The sequence below is a fragment of the Pteropus alecto genome, unplaced genomic scaffold (genome assembly GCF_000325575.1).
Source record: "Pteropus alecto unplaced genomic scaffold, ASM32557v1 scaffold7, whole genome shotgun sequence".
NCBI classification, from domain to species: domain Eukaryota; kingdom Metazoa; phylum Chordata; class Mammalia; order Chiroptera; family Pteropodidae; genus Pteropus; species Pteropus alecto.
In genome coordinates this window covers 18,924,740-18,944,261 of record NW_006494614.1, presented here as the reverse complement: position 1 = coordinate 18,944,261, position 19,522 = coordinate 18,924,740, and the positions used below count along the sequence as shown (strand labels likewise).

The window sequence follows — 19,522 nt, the reverse complement described above, 5'->3', positions numbered from 1 at the left end:
AGGGACATGGAAGTGAGTAGATACATCTCTTGTCACCATTCTTTCCTTTGTGGCACTTTGTCATCATATCACAATTTGAAGTTCTTGTCAAATATCATAGCTCCTCAGTTTTGGGGAGGATTGGGGTGAAAATAGGGCTTAAATTTATGCATTTGTGACACCAATATGAATGAGTTTTCGAGGGTTTATAACCGGGGGGACTGTTACTTCCCCAAAGATTGCCTCTATTATTTGGAAATGTTTTTGTTTTTGAGGTTTACTGCTAATATGTTAACGTCAGTGTTTAATATTTTGCTGTCTTTTGGCGGCATGTTTAAAATCATCAGACTCCATAAAGCAAATCCAGGGAATATCTACTAAAACACAGACCCATTATATTATAAATGGAGGAATATATTATGCTTATATTTTATTGAAATTTAGGTTTTGCAGTAAATATATTTGATAGTAGAACATTCAAAAGAGATACAGAGGAATTTACTTTTCATTAAACAGCACATTAAAATCTGGCCAAACTGGACTGCCTCAATGCCAATCTACCCATGCATATACCAGAGTTAGTGTAAAGAGGTATTCAATGGAGTTATTACATTATAGGAAAACATAGTTTAGTTTTGGTGGAAACAGGAATTGGCCGTCGAAAAGTATAACTTCACTTTTTTCTCCCCAGTATAGTGTCTTCCTTTAAAATAGCTTTATAAAGTAATAAGTGAGATTTTCCACGGTATGTATATCTGAATCTCAGTTCCTCTTTCTTTTAAAGGAACAAATCAGAAATTATTGGCAACAAAATAATCTACTGTGTAAGTATTAATTTCTTATAAAACTAATGTGCCTAAGAACTGAGAGAGAGAGAGAGAGAGAGAGAGAGAGTGAGAGTGTGTGTGTATGTGTGAGTGATATTAAAGTGTGGAGAATATATCCCCCTCCAGTGTTTACATAGTACATACATCCATGCATTTAGAGACCTGCATCTCCTTGCCTAAGTCAACTTTTATGTACATTCTAACATATGAAGGACTTTGCTTTCCAATATATTGTTCAAAAAACAGTAAGTTGCACTTGTAAATGATCTCTGAGCAATATTTTAAGGACAGCTGAAAACAAACCTGGTTTACTATTACTTAGATTATCACCCAGGAATAACTAAAATATGTTTCACTGATTGTATTTTGGTTTTGATAAAAAAAAAAAAATAACTTTTTTTTTTTCCAGAATGTACCAGTCATCAAGTACACAATTATTCTCTTATTTGAAACATACTATGTCTGGTTCTCAATGTTGACTATATGCCTGGCTTCTGATGACCAGCAAATATGCCTGCCTATGTTTTCAGAATTTTGACAGAGTGAATACAGTTTTCCTTGAGAAAGCAAGCCGTCTCTCTTGAGATAGATTCAATGATAATCTGTACATTTCCAGTTTTTAATTTCCTTCCCAATCTTGATGGTTAAATTCTTCATATCCTAGAGTCAGTAATTCAGAATTTTTTTCCTGGTTACCTGGAAGAGAAATCGTTTCACAAGCTGAGGAAATGCCATTTAAGGTCAAATCGATAGTACATTCCAAAATTACCTCTGTTGGCGGATGAGAGAATATGCTTGCCATTTAGGATATCTTTTTTGAAAGGTTGAAGATGCCCCCCAAAATATTCCTAACTTTTTAATCTATTAGAAATGTATTCCATCTCTTCTTAAACCTATTTAGATTCTAAGGCTGAATGATCTTGAAGCAGAGGGCGCAAATAGTTTGTGAGTTAGGGTCACCATGTGTCCTTCCAATCATAGCAGACATCATCATTCCATGCTGCTGCTTCATTTGAATTGTGGTCCTTAAGTCTACTTGGTACTTCAGGATTTAGTTGGTGTTTGCTTCATCCTGGGCATTTTGTTAGTATCAGATCCTATGTCCTTTGTCATTTTACAACTCAAGTCTAAGCTTTTTCTGTCCAGTCTTCTTTGTTTCAAATGAGCTCACATTACTCCCATTGTACACTTGTATACATAATATTAAGATTAGCATTTGGTGTGATTGCCTCAATATCCTTCTTGATTATATACTGACTGTAAAAACTAGTTTTAAGTGCAAGCTCTGATGTGTTTGTTTCCATCTAACACTATAGACATAAAGTAGAGTGGACACTGGCTGATTCTTTTTGCCATCAGAGACTAGATATAATTTTTGAAACTAGGTAAATGTAGGCTAAAAATTGTCCAAGATATTTTCCCAAGAGTCATTTTGAAAAAGCTTAATATAGGCTACATTTAACTTGGTTATAGATAAGTTATTTCCCATTGTCAAAATTAGTAAAATAAGTTGAATGAGTGGATGAGTATTTTAAAAGAGATATGTAGGACTGGAAGGGACATTTTTCTGAGGGTGAACTTTTAGGAGTTTTTGAAGTTACTCATTCACAAATTGTTTCTTCTACATATTTTTGCTTTAGCTGATTATTTGAAATCAAAAAAAGATATTTTCTAAGAATATACATAAAATGATTCAGTTCCAGGAATATAAATTATCATTATGAACACTTCAACCTTGTTGAAATGCATTTGATAAATCACATGTATATTTTTCTAAGAAAAGGTTACGAATGTTACAAAATACTTGGATTGTTTTTGTTATTGTATTTTTTTGTCTACACATTTCAATTATTACCAGTCTTCCGTCTCCACTCTTTTCGTACCAGGAAATGCCTCTTTTCTCCCCTTAAAACACTAAATTAAAAAGCCTGGCAAATGAGGGGAAAATGCTTTTATTTCTATTTAAAACAAGATTCAGGCCCAGGAATGTTTTAAATTTCCTTCAAAATGCAATAATTAAAACCAACATATAAAAGTATGAGTTTACCTTTTTATTTTGCTGATGATGGAAGTTTTTAACAACAGTTTTGTATACTTGCTTTTTAGAGTAGTCTGGTGACCTACAAAAGAAAGCAAAACATGATATCCTCTTCCCTTGGCTTATCAGCATTAACAACAACTATAACTTTCTGCTATTTTAGTTTTAAAATTGTTATGACAAGTGAAAATGGATAGTGTATTTTTGCAGGTGCCTTTGTTAGAGCTGGAGGAAGTATGCTTTCTGTATCCCCCCTGAGTTTTGCCTTCCAGTTGGCTTACTGTTTCTTAGGCAATGGTCTCATAAGGATTGAGCAAAGCTCATGTGAAAGATGAGTGATAAGTTAATCTTGCGAGAAGCCGAGTTATTTTCCAAGTCAAGTTCTGACTTGTGGTTATGAAAACAACTCTGTAATAACACTTTGTTCATGTGGCTTAAAAATAAAATGCATTTAAAATTTGACATATATAATTCCAGAGTTCTCTGTATACATATTACATAATTTCTGATGATAGGTATACACATTTTGCGCCTCGTTTTTTACATTATAAAATGGGTAATATTTGGGGAGTACTTTCCGACATATGCTTCTTTATCAGTAAACTGTTTTCTCCTAACATTCTGTCCATTATAATTTTAGGGAAAGGGTGAAGGTGGGTATCACTATAGGAAGGAGGGAAAATCTTATCTCGGTCCCAGTGCTTGATGAGAAGGCAGAGGGAAGACGAGAGAGGTGTGGTTCCAGGAGGTTGAGCAACAAGGTCCTTGTTCCTCCTACCACCAGCTAGGGCAATATTTTTGGTTCCTGCTTGTCCTAGTTGAGTAATTTGGAGCCTCTGAGAACGCTGGGGGACAGGCAGATGCCTAGGGTCAGAACTAAGAGATCACAGGTGAGGGGAATACAGGAATACAAAATTTCCAATGGATCTGGTGAGGCAAGGAGAGTCTCTCCCCGCCTCTCCTGCTCCCAACCCCCAATGCATGCCGATATCACCTCGGAGAAGAGAAGGGAAGGGGAGAGGATCTACTAGCCTGACTGTATATTTCAAGAAAACTGAGTTGCCTAAAGTGATTGCTAAACTATTCATCAGATGAGGTTTTAAAAACTGGATTGGACTACATTAATCTTCAATCTCTCCCCCCTTGGCTCCTCCCCACTCCAATCCAGTGGGTAAAAAGCTCAAAAGGGAGTGAGGAGCAGCTACCAGAGGAAAAATGGAACCCCCTTTCCACCCCCACCCTCACATCTGAGGTGTAGCATGTGACTATACCTGCGATCTTATTGTAGTCAAAACAAGTACTTCCATATTATTAAAACCTCCTCATAACTGTCATTTTCTACCATCATTTACTTAATCTGGCTTCTATAATTGGAAACAATTTTCATTATTATAAATAATGTCACAGAAAAATTAGGCCTATTAAAGGACAAAATGAAATTTTTTAGATCTGAAGAGGAAAAGTCATAAATAATTTACCCTATTAGATCTAGATTTGCATTTTCTGTGTATATAAAATGGTAATTGTGATTAATAAAACTCATTAAGCTAAAAAGGAGACCTTTGAAAATGAAAATTTTGTTTAATCTTGGGAGAATTTTGCCAAGTTAGTTCCTAGTATAACTGAATCTATGTACAGAATACCTAAAATTGAGGGAAATGAAAAATGTATGGGGTTTATTCATAAATATCAAATGGAAGAAGGAAATAGGGGAAAAATAAAGGTGAAAATATAATGAATGACAATGACTTGGCAGGAGAATGACAGAACCATACCACTTGAAAATGCTTGTTGTGTGTCAACGGACTCATCTCAGAAAGGCAGTTGCTCTTAATATAATTTTCCTATCTCTTTCTTCACTTTCAGGTGGAGTAACGGAAATGCAGCCAAGCTTACAATTCTTTAGAGAACGCTGCTTTCAAAGTTAAAACACTGGGTGTCCTCAACTCATTTGCTTCAGAGTTTAGGTTTAAGTGCCAGGCAGGGAATCTCAGTTTTTCCTTACAGAGCTGCCCTTTGTTTATAATTATTGAACAACTTTAGTAATGCTAGCAGCTGAGTTTACACTGAGGAGCATCTTATTTATTCCTCACCTAAGCTAATGAATTTATTCCTATTATCCCCATTATGTAGATGGGAAATTTGAGGCTTAAATGGAAGAAAACGCTGCTCAAGTTCGCAACTAATTAGCAGTAGAGCTCAAATTTGAACTTGGATCTAACTTTAAAGCCTCTAATCTTAATTACTGTCTTAATCTATGGTTGATTCGGTCTTAATTTGTCCTCTTACCTTCACAAAAGTAAATTGTCAGAGTCACACAAATGATGGCATCTTGTGAGGAACAGAAACAACTGACAGGAGTGGGGCAGGTGGTGGGGATTCAGGAGGGACTCAGCACCACTGTGGCCAGGCTTCTCCACTGAGTCCTGACGCAGCTCATGGGGGTGGTGGGGGTTGTTCTCATGCTGAGGTTATCAGGGTTTAACATTTAATATTTTTAAAGGAATCTTTAATCAAGGAGTTGGAAAGGGCAGACTTAAGGCGGTGTGGGGATTTTTCTTTGTTCTTCCAAAGAAATCGAGTACCTTACTCTCTTTCCTCTTTCTTTTCTATCTTCCTTCTTCCGTCCTTCTTCCCCTGCTTCCTCCCTCCCTTCTTACCTATTGCCCAGCATATACCATAATGACTAGCACATGGGTGCTCAATAATGTTTGATGGATTGAATTGGTGTAAGGAACATCTCATTCCTGTGTACTTGAACACCAAAGTCTATATTATCCCCCAGAGGCAGGCACAAGTGGGGTAACAGAGCTCTGCAAACTGTCTTAAGAGCTGTTTACTTCCAGATCAGCCTGTGCCTTGCTCTATTGATCTCGCTTCTGACAAGTTAGCATTAAACTGATGTTAACCAATGTCACCCTAATAAATTTAATAACATAAAGAAGTGATATTTCGTACTCAAGAAAGAGGGATGTTCAGAATTACAAATTGTACTGCCATCTGAAATAGCAAACAGGGCTGATTAATATAAAAACTGAATACACTGTTGTTCATAAAAGCCTCATGCAACCCCCTTCTCCTAACTTATCTTACTTGGGCCTCGCTAGTTCACCCTTATTCCTCCCCCTCCCCTCTTTCTGCTAATTGGGAAGATAGCTGAGTGTATCTTTTATTCCATATATTTGCTATGCTTTTACTTACATATTTGTCAGTATTTGATGATTTGTTGCTGACAAAATAGCAATGCCATGTGGTTGAACCCAATATGCTTAAATTATATAATTTCATTATTAATTTATTACATCAAGAGGATCTACTATCCTGCAATTTACTTTTCCCATTTCATGAAATGTCTTAGTTTTTTCATACGGCAGCTCTAGCAGAGCTATATTATTGCTTTTAACTGCTATGTTCCACAGTGACTAATATGCCATACTATGGATGATTTAACTATTTCCCCCATACAACAGGGCTGTACAATTGTTTCCCTATTCAAAGCAATGATGCTGTGAATATTTTTATACAGCTATCTTAGTGCACAAGTGCAACTATTTTGTAGGAATAATTGTTTAAAAGTAGAATATCTGAGTCAAATTGAAAGTTTTATACATATTGAAAAGAGATTTTTCCAATTTACACACCCACTAGCAGTGCTTGATAGAACTAGCTTTCCCTCATGTTACCCACATTGGATATTATCCACCTCTTTCTTGCCAATTATAAATTATAAATTATAGCTCCTTATTGTCTTTGACTTCCCTGGTCATACATAGGGAGATTGAGCATCTTTTCCTATGTTTTATTGGTCATTTGGATTTCTTCTCTGAATTGCACCTCTGTATTTTCTTTGCTCATTTTAGTATTAGGATGTTTATCTTATTGATGTGTAGAAACTCATTATTACGATGTTTATCCTTTAAGATATAAGATAGTTCATAAATATTTTTCTTCTACCTTGTCATTTATGTTAATTTTATTTACGGTGCTTTTTCCTTTATAGAAGTTCTCTCTTTACTGTCTTCTGGGATTGGTGTCTTAATTAAGGAAGGTTTTTTTCAGCCCAAGATTATAAAAATATTTTTAAAAATATTTTTTCTCATACTTTCATAGTTTTGATTTTAAGTTTGAATCTTCGATATAGAATTGATTTGTGTATAGTAAGACACTTTTATTTTTTTCTAAATGGAAGGCCAATTGCACTCTAACCATATTGACCAGTCCATACTTTCCTTACTGATTTGAAATGCTTGTTAAAATAAACTCCCTAATATGTAAGATTTTATTTAGGGCTTATATTTGTTCTGTTGATCTATCTTTGTGTCTATCTTAGTGTTATAAATATTTTTATCGTATGTACTGCTATCTTACAGAGCAACTTCCCATCATTGCATTGCAACGTTTTTATTTCTAGAGGAGCTTTAGAACCGGGGTGTCAAATTCCTAAAGAGTCTTGTTGGGATTTTAATTGGGATTAACTTGGAAAAAATCGATAGCATCATCATAATTCTCACTTACCTGAAGGGATACTCTGTACTTTATGTTCTTCATAAAAATACTTTATAAACATAATTTTATATACTCCTTGCAGCAACCCAGCAGGTGGGTTTTATTAGTTTCATTATACAATGAAGAAATTGGGGTTTAGAGAAGTTAAGGAATTTCTCTAAGGTCATTTGATCAGTAAACTGCTAAGCCTAAATTTTAATCACACTTTGTCTGACTCCAGAATATTGCTTCTTAACCACTATTGGATAGTTGTCTTTAAAGCATTGATACTTTAAAGGAACTGGGTATGTTTCATCCAGAAAAAGGTTAAATGTCTCTTGTTTCTTATTGATTAAGTGTGGAAGCAGATCACCACAAGTCCCCCTGATGGGCAATTAGGGACTGTGGTCACTAGAATGAATAAGAGGACACTAATATACAATACAAAGTGGGATGCTCTAATAAAGACACAGGTCTGAGGTAATCAATACTGAGGAGATGTTCAGGTATGACTGGAAGCTCAGGACTGGTGAAGGCGGGACAGGCTCACACGGAAGCCTTGTGAGGGAAAAGTCTACAGTGTGGATTTCATTGGGGTGTCACAAGACTTGTAGAAGAATTAGGAATCTTTGTATTCACTGTTTGTTCATAAGGCCACCTGCCCCCGAAAGTCTGGGTCATGAACAGAAGGCCAGTTAAACCTCACCTTCTCCTCCTTCTTCCAAAGAGCTTCTCTTAACCTTTCTGTTGGAAATAAAGGGTTGATTCAACATATCATAGCACATCTATTGAATGGGCTACTATGTAATCATCAAATATGATGCTACAGAAAATATTTAGTGATATGGGGGGAATGTCAAAAAGCTGACTACAAAATAAGAAGCCAGGCTGATGCCACTTTGCTTTAGAAAATTCTATATGAACATTCTACATAAACATGTACACCAAAAGACAATAGCAGTTAATGTGGTGAATTACACATGACTTTTGTTTTAATTCTCATAATTTTCTGTTTTCTAGTTTTCTTATGATGAAAGCTATCATGTTTGTAAATGGAAAAAAAAATGAGTATTACACACACACACATACCAGTTAAGGTAGTAGACCATGTGGTATTCTGTCTTAAAGTCTTAAAGCTGACACAGGCTGTTTTTTCTTCCCTTATTGGTCTTAAGGAAATATTGTAGAAAGATTTAGAGCAATGGTCTCCAAGAGCTGTCGTTGGACCAGCAGCATCAGCCTTACCTGTGCCCTCCCCAGACCTATTGAATCAGAAACAGAGCCTAGCAGAGCCCAGCCATGTGTGTTTCAACAGGCCCTCCTCCAGGAAGAGTCTATGCTCACTAAAGTTTGATCATCATGGGTTTGATCATCAAAGGACCGTAAGAATTCATTCTAAAGAGAGGTTTCTCAGAATTCCAAATAACAAACTCTTGGGTCTCTAAACTTAGTATGCTCAACCTACCTGCACAGGGCTCCATTTCCCTGGACCTCACATCCCTCTCCAGGAGCACAGAGGCCCAGGTCCTGGTGGTCCAGGTGCCCCTGGCTTTCATACCCCGGTCTGCAACGACACTCTGCTTCCTCGGTCCACTCATTCTTTACACACTGGGCAAATTCACCACAGGCCAAGAATTTGCAGGGATCTGCTTGATCAGCTGTAAGAGATGGGACAGATTTTAATGAATGCATGAATGCTTGAGCAGTGGAACTGACAGAAGTCAAAGGTAAGAGACCAAATATATTTGCTATCACTCCATTTTGGAGAGGGTTGTACAGTAGTGATAATAGACTAGACTGAAAAGAGAACCACACATTTTTGTATCTTTGAAAAATGAATTTATAGACACAGGTGATATTAAATATATTTAGCTTAAAATATAATTCTGCACTAACTTTGTTGTATATCAGCATCATCTAAAAGCCTTGTTAAAACAGGGATTCCTGGTTTCATCCTCAGAGTTTCTGAGGCAAGAGGGTTGGGATGGAGACTGAGAATCTGTGTTTCTAAGGAGGGTCGTAAGTGCATCTAATTTGGAAAGCACATTTTGATAATCACTGCTTTAGAGAAATAAGATTTTTCAGTTGTTAGGTATTTTTTAATGTAAGTATTTTCTGCAGAGATGAGATGTAAATATATATATTTAAGATCAGGTGTGCCCCATAAAGTAATAGCCATTTATGTAGACAGTTTTGAGAACTCGGGATAATTTTCTGATTTAAAAAATATCTTTCTCTTAGTCCCTTCCTGAGCCTTAAGGCCCTAATGTTAGAGATTCGTTCTTTTGGATTGTTTTTCCTGTATTAAAATTCAAATAGACCTATAGTCTGGATTTTTTTTGGGGGGGGGGGGTCATTAATTGTTCTCTTTTACTCTATTCTTAATTCTGTAAGACTGTCTCAAATGCCTTGTAAAGTGGATTATAAATCAAGAGAATCTCAGAATATTTAGCTCTGGAAGGCCTGAGGCTCTGCCAGCCTTTCTCTGTCTTTATAAAGCTGAGCACGCTGAGCTCTCAGGCAGAGAAGTCAATGGCCTGAGTCCCCATATGCCGATGGCAGAATCAGAACAGGCCTCTCATCCTGAGACCATTGTTCTTTCTGTCCTGGAAGTGTTTGCTGGCGAATCACATCAGCTATTTATCCTTCAGATTATTCTTTCAAAAGCACCTATTATGTGTAAGGAACCAGGGGACAGGTAACCCTGTATAAAGGCATTTTTTCAAGGAGCATAGGGGAAGGTACAGAATGCTTCTATACAAGAAGCCCGGTACCTTGTCTAGAATAAGAGCCCTAAATACGAGCTCTAAATATAAGTTAGAGATCACCATGGTAGAGATTATTTGAACTGAGTATTTAAAGTGTGTTGCATTTGTATGTGCAAAGACTGAAAAAGATGTCCCAACTGGATCCAGTAGGATGAACAGAGGCACAGAGATGGGAAATCGACAGACATGTGAAGACGGAGCAGGGGAAGCCCGGTTTGGAGGGGCAGAGACTCCTAAATAGCAGGAAGGGAACTCAGACTGGAAAGGTAAGTTAAGGCCAGACTCTGGTAGGTCTTGAATGCCATGCTAAGGAATTTGGCCTTTAAAGGCAGGGGGGAACCAGAGGGGATTTTGGGGTGAGGGAGGGATACAGTCAGAATTGTGCTTTAGAACATATGAAAATAGAATTTTCAGAATTACGATAATTTCTGTGATCATTTGGCATTTCCCAAATAGGAACATTTGCAGAACTCTCAGCAAGACTTAATAAGTTTTATACTAAAAAGAAGTTCGGTGGCTAAATAAGTTTTTTTGTTTGTTTGTTTTAATGCAGGGCGAAATGAATACAATAGGTTTCTCTCTCTCCCTTGCTCTCTTTCTCCCACTCCCTTTAACCTTACCCCCTGTTGTTTTAAACCTCTTAGGGTCATTAATAAGGTAATATTGTGAATCTTCAATCAGAGAACGGAGTCAACTGCTTTGCCAAATCACCAACCATAGAAATTGTGAACAGGTCATTGGGAGACACCTTATGAGGTAAGAATTTCAAAGAGGGGGCTATGTTCACTGTCCTCATCCAGCACCTCCTTTTGGTGGAAGAAGTGAGAGCTAGGGAGGAGAGAGACCAGTGGGCTGGAGCAGGCCTTTGAAAGCATATTACTGGGTTTTCCCAGCAGGCTAGACCTGTTAAAAGTCTATGTGAAGTTGTATTTCTCTGCAGGTTGAGGGGCCCTTATGGACAAGCAGGCCTGCTAATGGGAACTGGCTTTCCCTGCCTCACAGTTCCTAAAGTTGGCCACGTTACAGGATCCTTGCACTGTTTGAAAAATAACGCAGATTTACCCCGGTAGCTCAGGTGATTCACGCCCAGGGCCTGGTTTAATAAATAACAGACGTCAGCAACTTTATGTTTAGGACTTTAGTCTCAGAACAGAAGCCAAGGGGGAACAACAGTCAGAGGCTCCATTTCCCTCCCTCTGCAGTGGAGAAGCTGACTGAATGCATGAATTCTGCCCATTTGAAAAGTAATAGGAAATGTGTGATAATCAAATAAGTTTCCAGTTACGAAGAGGTTACTGTTTCACCATGATTTTTTTCAGCACAGCCAGGCACGGTCTACGTGCCAGTGAAGCTGAACAGAAAACAATAAGGCAACGTTGGAAAAATGACTTTGTCCAAATTTTGAGGCCCTGAATCTGGTGGATTTGAAGAACAAATGCACCTAGTTTATCGGTTACTTGTTTTTCTCATGTTATTTATTCAAGACCCACCTACAGATAAGAAGTAGGAGATTTCAAATCACCGAGTTTAGTTTTTGTTTGCTGTGTACCCTTCCTGGAAATTCAGACAACATTCATTCACTCAACAGATATCAACTCGGTCCTTCAAAATCTGCAGCACCAAGAATTTCAGACCCACAAATGGCTTTTGATTTTAACTTTATATTTTAGATAAAATTTTAGAGCTAGAAGATATTTTAGAGACCTTCTTGACTAATTTGCTCACTTTGCAGATAGGGAAGCTGAGACTCAGTGAAGTTGAGTGTTGCCAAGATAATGACCATTTGTGCTCAAGTCTTCTAACTCCCACCCCACCCCTCGTGGACTGTGTCAGAAGTTCCAGAGAAGGAAAGATCCCTAAAGGGGAGCCCTTGGCCCATGGCCTATAAAGGTCATTGCAGTTAATTGAAATCATAACAGAAAAGACCACATTTACAACTATTTGTGAAGCAACTCATGCTGCTTCCAATCTTATACCTTAAGAAATATTTTCCCTAGGTATGTTGATAACCCTCCCTACTTACATATCATTCTTTGAGGGCCACCTACAACTTTGGACTTTTGACAAAGACTGGGAACTGGATGTGAGCTAACCCTGGGGAGGAAGCACCATGGAAGAGAAGAGAGTGACTTTACGATGAATGAAAGTTTAGTAGAAATTTCTTAAGAAAGCTTTCCCTATGTTGTTATCATCGTCTTTCTTTGTCATATCCCAAAGACATTTCTCCTTAGAATGATGGGTCATACAACTATTTGTGTAGGCCATTCAACGATTTGCCTCTTCCTTAACACAGCCCTAGAAATTTGCACAAAGCAAACTAGTCCGAACCTCCCACTCCTTGCTCTTGATTTGGTGAATATCAATAATGAAAACATTATGTAGCAACAACCTAAGATGCTTTGTTCTGAATATGGTCTGTAGCTTGGAAAGAGGAAGGACAATGAAACTTGAGATAAACAGTCAATTAGGAAGAGAACAGCTAGATGCCACTTTCTAGAAAAATATTTTCAAATCATATCAAAGTGGTGTGCAGATTTGAGAAGATGAAGTCCCCATGATTGCTCTCTAGATTAATTGGTCTATAATTGCCTTAGCTTCCTGGATTTGCTTATATTCTCGTTAAATAGATCATTTTTATGGTGGCAAAATCACTTAATTTTTTGTCCTTAACCCATTTGGTTAGCTCTTCTGCAGAGCAAATTTGACAGTCTCTCCATAGAGGCAGCCAGGGCATTGGCCTGAGTGAGTCCAATGGTGTCAGTAGCTGCTCCTTTGCAGGTGGTGGGAAAAGTCCAAGTCTATTCTGGCATCCAAGGGTCCTGGTTTAGTCCTTAGCTTCCCGTGTGGACTCTGGCTGTAGTCAGAGCATTAATGCCATTCCCTTTCAGGCTTTTTTTCTCGATGTGGCCCCAGGGATCATGATCTCAAACCTTCACCAGGAGTTTCACCAGGAATTTCACCAGGAGCACAGGGACAATTATTTATATAGCAGTCCCGCCCCCCCCCCCGCCTTTATCTGAGGGCAAGATGTTCCCAGACCCCCCAGTGGATGCCTGAAACCACGAATAGTACTGAACCCTATGTATACTATGTTTTTTCCTATACATACATACTTATGATAAAGTTTAATGTACAAATTAGACAGCAAGAGAATAACAGCAATAACTAATAATAAAATAGAACAATTATAATAATATACTATAATAAAAGTTATGTGAATGTGGTATCTTTCTCTTCCTCTCTCTCTGATAACCAATATGACAATTGATATGGCTACTAAGTGACTAATGGGCAGGGATACACTGGACAAGGGATGATTCACATCCCAGGAGGAATGGAGTGGAATGGCTTGAGATTTCATCATGCTACTCAGAAAGGTGTGCAATTAAAACTTATAAATTTTTTTATTTCTGGAATTTTCCATTTAATATGTTTGGACCTCGGTTGACCGTAGTAACTGAAACCTCAGAAAGAAAAAAAGGTGGATAAGGGGGTACCACTATATAAACAGGGAGCTCACATTTATTGAAGGCCATTTGTGCTTGATAGTGTGCTGGACATTTTAAACGTCTTCATTAATATTCACAGCAATCTTCTAAGATAGATATCGCTGACCTCACTTTCACAGATGAGAAAATTAAAGCCCATAGTAGCTAGTCAGTATGACCCAAGATTGACATCTGCATGTCCGTTTATGATGTTCGTCTTTTGACATCATTCTAGTGGTTTTCAAATATAAGGTTCCAAAGGGTAATAGGGGATGAGGAACAATGAGTGGGAGGCTCTGCCACCCACTGCCAGCATCTCCACTCTCGTCAGTTTACATATCAGACTTCTGCCAATGCTTTTCTTTGAATTAAAGAAAGGCTCTCCCAAATAAACAAAAGCTCAAAACCATTGTCTGCCACCACACCTTCATGAAGCAGAATGTTTCCTTGCAGAAGGTGCAATCTGACCCTATAGGAGCACCACATTTGTTTCTGTTTTTCAAATGTGACATCAATGAACATGGCTTGAAGTAAGTGAGCTGTCACATGGGACTTGGAAATATTTGTATCATTCTTAGATTTCCAGTGTAAGTACATTTTCTGTATCAGTTTCTTCCCTGGATTTGCTTATATAATGGCTTTCGTATGCATTCCAAACAGCATTCACAATTGGCTGACTGAGGAAGGATGTATATCTCTCAGCTGTCCATCAGTGATCAAAAAGCATTCAAATGAATGTCCTTGGCCTGCAGAGAACATTTTGAGGCATTTTACAGTTAGAATTAAAAAGATTATGGTCCTGGTCATCAAGAAGTTTATAAATTTAAGAAAGAGGTATGAAGACTACACAGATTGACTAAATATGAAACCAAGTAGAATTCCAAACCTGCCATGTGCTATTAGACTCAGAACCTGGTTGATCAGCCATATGGACAAACCACGGGGAACATACAGAACAAAGGAAGTTTCCCGCAGAGATTAACAACTATTTACCCACACCGTGAAAGGAAAACAGGAAAACAAAGACTTTAAGCTATACCTTGCAGAAATTAAACGCAACCATCCATTCCATTCTTTATTCCCTATAATCAGTAATTTTTCATAGAAACTGAAAAACAGATATAAACCCAATTCCTCTAACACTTGGGGTCTCATTCTCTGACTATGAGAGGAAAACACACTCTGTCTAAGGAGTGTTATTCTTCCTTAAATAAACTTTTCTTTGTCACTAACTGGCTCACTCTCGAATTCTTTCCTGAGCGGGAGCCCAGGACCCTCGCTTGGGGGCGGTAGGGCTGCATGAAATTCTCGGAGATCATAGGTCGCTGATGGTCTAAAACTGCCTTTTCCGAATCTCTTGTTTCTGGTCTTAAGTGCCCTTAGGCTTGTCAGGCCTGAAAATAAGTTCTCCCTGTCTTCCATGTCTCCAGGGGTCTCCGGTCGGCATTTCACCAACTTCAGTTCATTATGCCCCTGCCCGCTCCCACCTCTTCACTGGCCCTACAACCTTGGGGCTTTGTATTGATTGCTTTTTCTGTTCTTTTCTTTTTCGTTTCTTTGTCAGTATTTATTATCTCATCATCCCTTCTCTCGTGCTGTCTCAGCACTTGCGTTGCCCAGGAAGTGAAGTATCTCCTTTGATTGGGTCCAGACCTAAAGCCGTTTTCAGCTCAGTTTGCCTGAAACTCAGGCGTCACCTGGGCAGGCCAATGCTGAGGGCCTATTGGGATTTTGCAGACTTTTTTTTCCCCGCTTCATTTCAAAGCGATGAAACCTAGTGTTCACTAGATGGCGCTCAATAGCAAAAGAAGTAGGAATTTCATCAGGGGATGAAATTTAAAAGCCCCAACTGAGTTCTGTCTCCTTAAAAACCACTGTGTGGTGCGCCTTTCTGAAGAGAAGTGGAGTCTGGAAGGAATTAGCGCGGTGGCACAAGCAGCTCCAGGGGATCGCTGATAGAGCCATTATCACTGCGTGATTACCGCGCAGATTGAGCCTGGCTGGTTGGGAGAATGTGGTGGAAACTCCTGGAACATGTTTTCTCATTTTCAAAAAGGCGGCGCTATAAGGGCTCTGGAGTTCCGAGGCCGGCGGACCCGCCGCCCCTAGGGCCGAGGCGCCCCAAGTGACCAAGCCTCACGCCAGAATGGAACGAGCAGATTTCCCAAGAGTCGGCGTGGGTAAACCCTGCCACTTGCGCGGTGCTGCACACTGCGGAGTGGGGGTCCGACAGCTGCGGTGCTGCTTCGCCCTTGCCTCCCCCACTCATAACCAAGGCTTTTCGTGCGGATTTTGTTGGAGGGGAAGAGAGGAGGGGTCAGTACTTTGCCTGGGGCATCAGAGAATGCCAAACCTGCACAACTCAATCAATAGTAATTTGCAGGGCACAAGACTTGTGGCCTTAGCCCACCATACTTTTAAGAGTTCACCAACAGGTTTTAAATTCTTTAAAATCAGGAGAAAAAAAAATATAATCCAAACTGGATTATATTCACCTCTATACCAATGCAGTCATAAGATATAATTTTTAATTTTGTATTAGTTAATATAATGAAAGCAAAAGGGCCTAGAGCCCAGAAAATCCTAAAGCAGCACTGGCTCTGTTCCCTTCCCAAGGCATTGATAGCACTTTAATACAGTGCTTTGGGGCTTGGCAATTAGTAATTTGAATAAATATAGTCTACTGAGGGTTCATCCAAGATGTAAGGCAGGGACGTCATCTTTCACAGAGGCCCGTTGGGCTTATTTTCCCAAATCCTGAGAACATTCTGGGATTTGGCTGCACCTGCAGAGAGAGTGAACCAGCTCATCCCTGCTGACAATGCTGAAGCCTCCAGGAAAGCACCCTGTGTGTGAAGGACTGGTTCCCATCAATGGTCGGTGGACTTGGGAATGTAGGTTAGTATCTTTAGGTCTCATTTTTTCCCTTCTATAAAATGCGATATTTAAACCAGGTGATCACTCATGTTCCTCCAGCTCATTCTAGGTCTTGTACCACAACAAAAGGCAGGAGCATTAGCTGGACATGCTGGCACATATCTCTAGAACTGTTGCTGCAATACAGCAATTAGAATTTTATAATAAATCTGCATTTAAGTTAATGTTTCATTATTTGATGACACTTTATTATTTGCCAAAATGTTTTGCATATAGCTTATTGCTGAAGGGTAGGATTAGAGTGAGAATAATTATTTTGTGATAAATAGCACACGGCCCAGTACCATGTATGTGGTTGGAACTTGATACACATTCGTGGAACTGAGTAAATTATTAATGGGTGTTCTTTCTCGTTTAAACGGGCATGCAGTGTATAATACTTTGGGTTTCATTTCAGTTTCATTCTCGAGAACCACCACCACAAACTTCTTATAGTAGGCTCTCAGTTACTCTTTCTTACATGAATGGGTGTATGAATAACCATACACATCTTGCCATGGATGGGAGGTGGAAGAATTTACTCCACTCTCAGTCATTATTTTTATCTGCTAAACTGAGGTTTTTGGTGGTGAACACACAATGCAATATATATGTGCCTCACTATTGAATTGTATACCTGAAACTTACTGGATTTCGTTAACCAATGTTACCATGATAAAAATAAAAAAATAAGTAAGTAAAAAAATAAAATAAACTGAGTCGTTTGGGGTACATTAGTGTAAGGGCCTGAGTGTCCCAGGATCAGCAGGTAGAGTGAGAACTCCGACAGAAGGGGCTGTGGGAGGTGGCTCTGCAGCTGGGCTGCGGCCTCAGCTTATGTGGAGGCATTTGTGATAAGGGATTGGATGAAGGGCTCCAATAGCATCTTAAGAAAGCTCCATAAGTTGGTTCGGGTGTGAGATGAGGGCATAGGTTGAAATTCTGGAGAATGACAACGAGGTATCTGACAGTGCAATCGGTACTGGGGTTCTCTAATGGAAACAGGTAATAACAGAAGATCCCTAGTGATGGCCCAGGAGGCACAGGGTAGCAGCAGTGTAATGGAGGAGATAGGGCCAGAGACATAGGAGATTGGCTGGGGGGTGGGGGGTGGTAAAAGGAAAGGGGAGTCTCCTGGAAGGAGAATTCCTGTGACTGCCCCATCTGGGAAGGGACACTCCTAGCAGAGCCAACGGTACTCGTTTTTTTCTCAATAGATTACACAGCCTTAGTATACCCAGTAGGAGGGCTGATAACACTCTTTTATGAAGAGGTAGTAGGTAGAGTTGAAGAAAGCACAAAACACTGCTGTTGAATTCCGGCTATAGCACTTGGTTACTATGTGGCCAGTAAGTTACTCACACTTCTCTGAAACAGTTTCTCCAACTGTGTAATGGTGGTGGTGGTGGGAGGTACTAATACCTGCTTTGTGTAGTTATTTATTAAGATTGAAAATAGTGTCAATTACTAGTAGGTATTACTGTTTTTATTGTCATTATTGTGATGAGTGACATCTAGTACCTTTTCAGAGCTGGTGACTAAATGGAGGTCTTATAAATTATGTAACTTTCCAGAGAAAGTGATTGTTGATTCCCGTTCTGACTGGCAGCATCCTAGATGTTATACTGTAATTAATTTCAATATTTATCATTTACCAGTCTTGAAGTCTGCCCTTTTTTGAGGTGGCTTCTTAGGAACTCAGGGAGAGAATAAGTTAGAATAAGTAGTTTTGCATATTTGAAATCTTCAACCTGCACAGCAAACTGGAATAAAAGCCCTCCATGCTTCTGAAGAATTTTCATCGCTGCCTAAAGCAAGAACTACTCTAGTTGCCAGGGATGTTGGCAGAATACTGAGTGAGCCGTGATTTATTAGGTATTTCAGTTGCTAAATAACAGATAGTTCTAACATTGGTTTATATTTTTTTATCTCGCAGATTCATTTATTCAGGGAGTTTTCAAAAGGTGAGTAGCCAACCACATGCAGTAATAACACTGTGTCGCTTCTTACATCTCTGTACCTCTGTGGATATTATTTGGCCTAACCAATTGCTGACCCTCATTCAGAGGACACATCCTGGAATTCAGATACTGATCTAAATGTGGAATGATCCTCACCTAGAAATCTCATGATAATTTTCAGTTTTTCTCTTCTCTATAGTCCAGAAGTAGTAATGGAATACTATTTCCCTCTTCCAGCATTACTCCCACAAACTACTTTTCCTCCCTCCTTGACATTCGCCCAAAAGAAAAGACACGATAAAGACTTCATTGGCTTTTGTTTCAAATTTTGCAAGTGGAACTTAATAACTGGTCTGTCTGAGCATTGCCTGTAAATATAATAAAACTAGAGCATAGAAAAGAAATGCTAAACCCTCTGACCAAGACCATCTTACAGTTCCCCTCAGCATGGCTCAGCTTTACTCAGGCTTCTTCCTGACTCTAGCCCCCTAACTTCCCTTTACTTAAAGCAGTTAGTTTAGAAATCTCGTAATTATAAAATCATTCTGTGCCCTTTTTGGGACGTAAATCTCTTTAAAGCTTTTCGACAGTGTTACAACTCTGGACTGTCTTACTCCAGGCCCTGGGAGCCATTCCTTTGAAATGTAACCATCTAGGAAAAAGCATCCCCCATCTTCCAGGCTCTGGAGAGTAGGAGCCTTGTTCCAAGCTGTAAGGCAGGAGGTGGACAGGGCATGGTGACTTTCTCATTTTCTACTTCATCCCAACCCCACTGAAATCTGGCCTGGGCTCTTGCCACTCTGCTAGATTGCTTTTGCAAAGAGTTCTAATGACCTCTGAACTGTCAACTTAAATGTCCTAATCTACTGATCACTCCCAGCTGCTGAAATTGCTGACCTATCTTGTCTCCCCTGTGCTTCTCTTTTCCTGGCTTCTGCAACATCATCTTCTCCTGGCTCCCTTCACTGACAGTTCTTCTATTTCAGCATTTAGTGTTGGAATTTCTCAGAGTTCCATTCCCAGTTCTCTTTTCCTCCCACTCTACACATTCCTGGGCCTT

At 39.1% G+C, this 19,522-nt stretch overlaps 1 protein-coding gene across 2 annotated transcripts in view; it reads right to left on the bottom strand.

Annotated features, from left to right (window-relative positions):
- Positions 1–1,425: 1,425 nt before the first annotated feature.
- IMPG1 (interphotoreceptor matrix proteoglycan 1) overlaps positions 1,426–19,522 on the bottom strand; it is a 108,630-nt gene continuing 90,533 nt past the window's right edge. For both annotated transcript variants that reach the window (XM_006926369.1, XM_006926370.1), the window contains 3 exons: positions 8,795–8,987; positions 2,830–2,926; positions 1,426–1,494 (listed from right to left, as the gene is read on the bottom strand). In XM_006926369.1, the coding sequence (XP_006926431.1) occupies positions 1,426–1,494; positions 2,830–2,926; positions 8,795–8,987 (359 nt within the window). The remainder of the gene's footprint in view (positions 1,495–2,829; positions 2,927–8,794; positions 8,988–19,522) is intronic.